Raw genomic sequence first — 6,483 nt, 5'->3', positions numbered from 1 at the left:
GGCCCCAAACTGGACCCTCAGGATAACAGAGGCACCTCCAGGCTTATCCCTGCCCCTCAGGGAGCTGGCTGTATGGCACAGGTTGGGGGAGGGGAGCAGGAGGGAGGACTCGGGGACCTCAGGCTGTCGGTGGAACCAGATGCCAGGGGACCAGGTAGTTGTGCTGTGGTGAGAGAGGGGCAGGAGCTGGGAGACATGCCGCAAGGCGGGAGACAAGAGACTGCGCAGGGAAAGACAATGCTGAAGACTCACAGGAGTCAGGTCACTAGGTGCTGGAAGGATGGGGAGATGGGCAGAGGCTGGAAGCTGATGCTTGGATTTCTACCCTGGGAGACTAAGGAAACAGTGATGCCATTTACTGCTAATGGAAAAGGCGGGGCAATCTGGGGTAGGGGTATTTCTGGGCATGTCATTCTGAGGGTCTAAAGACAGCAGGCAGAGGTCCTGAGGGTGGCTGGAGCTCCATGTCTACAGAATGAAAGCCAAGCTCCAGAAACATCCAAGTACCGGTTTGAGCTGAAGCTGTGATCCAGTGAGTCAAGGCCCCAGTGCCCCGACTATGCTCCCAGAGGCCTGTGAAAGGCTGAGCCCATCTCCCCTGAGACTGTGATCTCCTCAGGGAGGGACCACAAGGCTCATCCCTCATTTCTTTCTCCCCCATCCCCATCACCCAAGCACCTGGCTCCACTGGGAAGACACCCACTTGGCTCCTATTCCCGATCAGACAAGAGCCTCGAGAAACGGAACACCGCACTCATACCGACATGTAGGACCTGGTGCCCACGAAGGAGTTGGCCATGGAGTCGATGAGCTGCCCGCTGACCCCGAAGTCACAGAGCTTGATCTCCCCACGGCTGTTCACTAGGATGTTGGACGGCTTGACGTCTGCGGGGGAAGAAGACAGAAAAGCAGAGAGCTGACACAGGTGGACTGGGAAACGCTCCCCAGACAGACGAGCCCTGACCACAAATACCACGACACGCCCCAGCCCCGTCACAGAGCCAGCCCCTGGCTTACGGACACTGGACCCCATCACAGAGCCAGCCCCTGGCTTACGGACACTGGACCCCATCACAGAGCCAGCCCCTGGCTTACGGACACTGGACCCCATCACAGAGCCAGCCCCTGGCTTACGGACACTGGACCCCATCACAGAGCCAGCCCCTGGCTTACGGACACTGGACCCCATCACAGAGCCAGCCCTTGGCTTACGGACACTGGACCCCATCACAGAGCCAGCCCTTGGCTTACGGACACTGGACCCCATCACAGAGCCAGCCCTTGGCTTATGGACACTGGACACCACGGCCCCTACTCCCCCTGGTTCAGGGTTCAAGGAAGAACTCTCAGAGGAGTGACAAGCTGCTCTAGAAGCAAGACAGAAAGCCAGTGTTTTCCACTCTGAGAACCCAGTCTTGGCCAGATGACCCCAGGAAGGAGTCAGTTACCATGAATAATCAAGACTGAAAGGCCTTGCTTCAGCTGCCTCTGTTGGCAAGACACAACGCCTATCACCGGATCACAAGGGAGGAAGAAATAATAAGACCTGTATGCTTGCGCAGAGGCTACAGACCAAAGACTAAAGGAGGGTGGGATGGAGCCAGGTACTCCTGTTCTTGACCTGACAAGCACAGAACATGGGGGTTTTAAAAATGTGTGTGCCGGGGGTTGGGAGCCAACTTTTGATGCTCTTTCACTGAAGTTACTTCTCTAAGAGCTTGCACAGTTGCATCTACCTGTTAGTCAAGGAGAGTCTCTCATTGTCGGGGCCAGAGAACTAGGGAGGCCTGAAAGCTGCTCCTCAGGGTCAGAACAGTGTCCCCGCACCAGCCCCATTCCCCCTCCCCCATTCCCTTGAGTGCACTCAAGCCATCCCCACGGCCACCCTGGCTCCCACCACCAGTATTAGTCCACTGGCCCTTCCCCTTGCCAAGAGGTAAATTTCTCAACATTTACCTTTTACCATCTCCTCTGATTCAAACAACTGTCCCATGAGGCAGGCAGAGCAGAGGCTGGGACTTGGTAAAGGGGCCCAAGGCACCAGGTTTGTGGACAGACATTGGCAAACAAGGAGACCCACTCGAGAGCAGGCCAAACCCGAGAGCAAAATCATAAACCCTGACAGGCAATCTCTGACGGGCATAATACAAACACAGGACATCTGGAGAACCAGAGGGAAAAGTAAAACCCTCATAATTTCAACCTACCAGAGCCACTATTAAGATTTTATTATGCTCCCCTTCAATACTCACAAGAATGTGTTTATTTATTCTTACACAGAATCTAACAGATCCATTTAAGTATCTTTCCAAGGATAAACAAACAAAAACCCCTCTCTCATATCCCAGGAAGTCCTTCGCCTGCCCACCTTCACCTAGCCCTCATCATCCCCAGCCTGGGTCAAGTCCCAACCACAGCCACACCAGCTCCAGCCTCTCTCCACTCACCACCGGCTCCACCAGGGCAGGGACGCTGGCAGTTTGCCTCATCCCTTTAACCGCAGATCCAGGACAATACCTGGCAGGACAATACAGGAAGTACTCCTAGATGCCTGTGAATGAATGGGGCTAAACTCATGGGGGACACATACACACTTCACACCATGAGTACTGCCTGTCTAAGACCCAGCCATCTGCGTGTCACAGGACACAGCAGCACAGAATCTGAGATCTTTCCAAACCCACTGGCATGCCTCCATGTCTCCCATACAGACACAGGTGTCAGAAGTAGCCTGAGAAGGCATCTGGTTCCTCCCCTTCATGGTGGAGACGAAAAGCCTAAGGCCCAAAGGGGTCCAGGGACTTGACTGAGCTCACACAGCAAAAACTGGATAAAGTGGGAACCAGAATTCAGACCCTGTGATGCCTGGACCTGTTTTCTTCCCACTCACCCTGCTACCACATCACTCATACCCTGAGTGACTGACCACAAAGCCCTGAGCGCCCTCACCTTCCAGTGTTCCCATGGCCTGTTCAGAAGTGACCTATTAGGTCTTGTTATAAAAGCAAAAGAGCGGCAAGAGTCAAGAGACCTGTATTTGAGTCCTGGCCCTGCCACACGTTCCACATGCAGCCTTGAGCGAGCCCTTGGCTTTTGTAGTCTGTGGTCTGTGGATCGGTAAAGTGGTGATAACCACCACAGCTCTCATAGCCTCACCAGATGGAGACCAGGATCCATCGAATGAACTGTGGGCATTTAAAGAGCGCACACGTGACAGGATCACACCGAAGGATTCTTTCACGGGTTGCACTCCAAGACTGGCAGTTCCTGGCTCCAGATACCCGCTCCCTCACTTGCCCCTGCTGCTCAGACACCACTCCCCAGGCCACCGCTGCTGCTCAGGAGAGGCTGCACTGCCTCTGTGGCTGTCCTCGTATCTGCTTTCTGTTCACATGGCAAGCCAGCCTCCTTTTTTGCAAACTTATATAATGCCATTTTCCTCCCTCTCTGGCTGTCAGCTCCTGCTTCCCCCACTCAGCCCAGGGAACACTGCCTGGGAGGCTGAGAGACCCACGCAGATGGGGGGACGGGGTGTCTCCCTGCCTGGACCACATTCATCCTGGAAGCCAAATGCACACACAGGGCCCCTCAAGGTGACCCTGAATGCCTGACAAGAAGCTGCCTGGAGACATCCACTCCAGCACATGTGGCTGGAGCTGCCAGGACAGGACATGCTCCTCCCCGGCACCCCAGCATGTCAGGCTCTTTTCTGAGGACAGAAAAGAGGTCAGATAAGGCCTCAGAGGCTGTTTGCTCCCGCTAGCAGCCTCCTGCATTTGGTTCCCACAACCCCCGCCGCTCCTTCCTCCGCTCCGTCCCTGGCAGCTTCCTCTTCCAGGCTGTCTGTCTCACACAGTGACCGGCACCTCCAGGGGGACCGCCCCTGCGCAGAGCCTGCAGCGGCTCCCAGCTGCCTCACAGCACAGGCCAGGCCCCTCAGCCTGCCTTTCCAAGCCCACTGTCTGTTCACTTCTCCAACTTCTTGCTGCAGCACGTCTCCATGTCCACCTCGCCTGGGCTCAGGCTCGCCTGCCTAACTGATCCCCGCGCCTAAAACATCCTCCTTTCCCACCTGCCCTCTCACTTCTTCACCTGGTAGAAGTCTGCTGCTTTTGAGGGCCTTTCCCAACATGGAATACTGCCCTGCTCTGGAGCCCTGGGGGGTTTAGTCAGGCTTCTGCCCTCATCTTCCCCTGCAGCCGCCTCAAGCGCTATTCATGTTACAGGCCCAGGTGGTCCCTCTCTACTTCCCCAGGCCTCTCCAGGCCTTGGGTTCTCTTTCTGACCCCCCAATATCAGGAGAGTGAAGCTGGAAGGAGCCCCAGCAAGTGATGGGCCATGCTGCATTTCACAGGTAGTATCCACTAGCCTCTAAGCTCCCAGGCTGACAAGCTTCCCTAGGAAACCTATAAGATGCTAAGGTCTGAAACCCAGATCCTGCCCAGCCTCTGCAACAATGAAAAAGAATAAACCCCTCTTCTTCATAAATGAATAAGAAGGTGTTATGAAAAAACTAAGTGGAAGAAAGAATTTTCTTTTCTGATATTTTCTGCACCAGAAATAACCACTGTTCAAAGCTTCTTGATTTTCCCCCATGAGCACGTGACTTCACCTTGACTTCTGAGCATTTTCTACCCCTCTGTGGATTAAATAATTCACTTGTTTATTCTTTATAAACACTAATAAAGTTCCTGCACTGAGCTGTGAATAGAAAGGACCAGTCCCTGTCCAGGCTGCCACCACCACAGGAGACGGAATTCAACAAATAAGAAGCCAGCCAACGTAGGAAGACATCACAACAGCTCTGGTTTATTGAACACCTACTATGCCAAGCCTTTTAAATACACTGTCATCTTTAACCCTCACAACCATGCTGTGAAGTAAGCATTATTAACCCCTGTGCACATTGCAGCCATGAAATTAAAAGACGCTTACTCCTTGGAAGGAAAGTTATGACCAACCTAGACAGCATACTGAAAAGCAGAGACATTACTTTGTCAACAAAGGTCCATCTAGTCACGGCTATGGTTTTTCCAGTGGTCATGTATGGATGTGAGAGTTGGACTATAAAGAAAGCTGAGCGCCGAAGAAGTGATGCTTTTGAACTGTGGTGTTAGAGAAGACTCTTGAGAGTCCCTTGGACTGCAAAGAGATCCAACCGGTCCATCCTAAAGGAAATCAGTCCTGAATATTCACTGGAAGGACTGATGCTAAAGCTGAAACTTCAATACTTTGGCCACCTGATGCAAAGAGCTGACTCATTGGAAAAGACCCTGATGCTGGGAAAGATTGAGGGCAGGAGGAGAATGGGCCGACAGAGGATGAGATGGTTGGATGACATCACCGATTCAATGGACATGGGTTTGGGTGAACTCCAGGAGTTGGTGATGGACAGGGAGGCCTGGCATGCTGTGGTTCATGGGGTTGCAAAGAGTCAGACACGACTGAGCAACTGAACTGAACAGACAAGAAACACTGAGGCCAAGTCCAGGAGTTACCTGTCAAGGGGGTAACCAATATAACAAGCTTTATCTGGGAATAGGAGCTGACTTGGGGTAGGTTGACATCCTTAAAATTTGATTGTGAGAGATGATAATTCTGGGTTAGTGAGCAAGCACTTCCTTCTCAGCTTCAGCTCATTACCCTCCTGGGCAAGTTTAACTGCAGGAGACATGCTGACAGCGGGAACTAAAGCCTCCTGGTTAACAAGTGAGTTCAAACAGTGAGCCTTCAGAGCATGTGTGCCAGGTCCTAACCAGAAGCTATTTTTATCTCTATGCTTTCAAGAGTTTTGCAAGCAAGTCCAGCAACTGCATTTTAATTTTTACTTCCCTCCCATGATTCATTAGTTCTGAATTGCTTTAATTCTGTACCTTTGTGTGCCCCTCTGCAAATGCAGTGTTCATCCCTGACCCAAAAGGCACACAAATGCTGACAATTAACACAAGATGACGCATTAGGCCATGATGTGGTTTTCATCACCACATGCCATTCCAAGAAATGGTCAGAATCTGAAATCAGGTAGTAATATAAGCCTCAGCAGAAAGTAAAGGGGTTAAACCAGAGAGAGAGGGAGAGAAGGGAGAGGGAGAGAAAGAAAAAGGGGGAAAGGGAATAGTCAAGGCGTGAGTTTATGGATCCTGGATTCCCTCATTTCAAATGACCCCATAATAACATATGGCAGAGCAGCCCCATATTATAGATATGAAAATTAAGGTTCAAGTAGAAGCCCCTTGCTAAAGATCACAGACTAACCTTCCCATTAAAAGAACCTGCCTTAGGGACTTCGCTGGCAGTCTAGTGGTTAAGACTCCATGCTTCCAATGCAGAGGGCGCAGGTTTGACCCCTGGTTGGGAAATTAAGATCCCACATGCCGCATGGCATAGCCGGAAAAAAAAAACAAGAACCTGACTTAGAGCAGTATACTTCGCCTGCCAGACTAAGTGACTTCCAAAGACAAGCAGATATGCAATCTGTCACAA

The 6,483-nt window shown here is 51.9% G+C and overlaps 1 protein-coding gene across 1 annotated transcript in view; it reads right to left on the bottom strand.

Moving 5' to 3' along the window:
- MAP2K1 (mitogen-activated protein kinase kinase 1) overlaps positions 1 to 6,483 on the bottom strand; it is a 76,759-nt gene that overhangs the window by 7,400 nt on the left and 62,876 nt on the right. The window contains exon 6 of the mRNA XM_020876854.2: positions 761 to 885. Coding sequence (XP_020732513.1) covers positions 761 to 885 — 125 coding nt within the window. The remainder of the gene's footprint in view (positions 1 to 760; positions 886 to 6,483) is intronic.

Source organism: Odocoileus virginianus, chromosome 6, assembly GCF_023699985.2.
Source record: "Odocoileus virginianus isolate 20LAN1187 ecotype Illinois chromosome 6, Ovbor_1.2, whole genome shotgun sequence".
Classification (NCBI taxonomy): domain Eukaryota; kingdom Metazoa; phylum Chordata; class Mammalia; order Artiodactyla; family Cervidae; genus Odocoileus; species Odocoileus virginianus.
The sequence above is the reverse complement of the archived record's forward strand: the minus strand, read 5'-3'. Positions and strand labels throughout refer to the sequence as shown.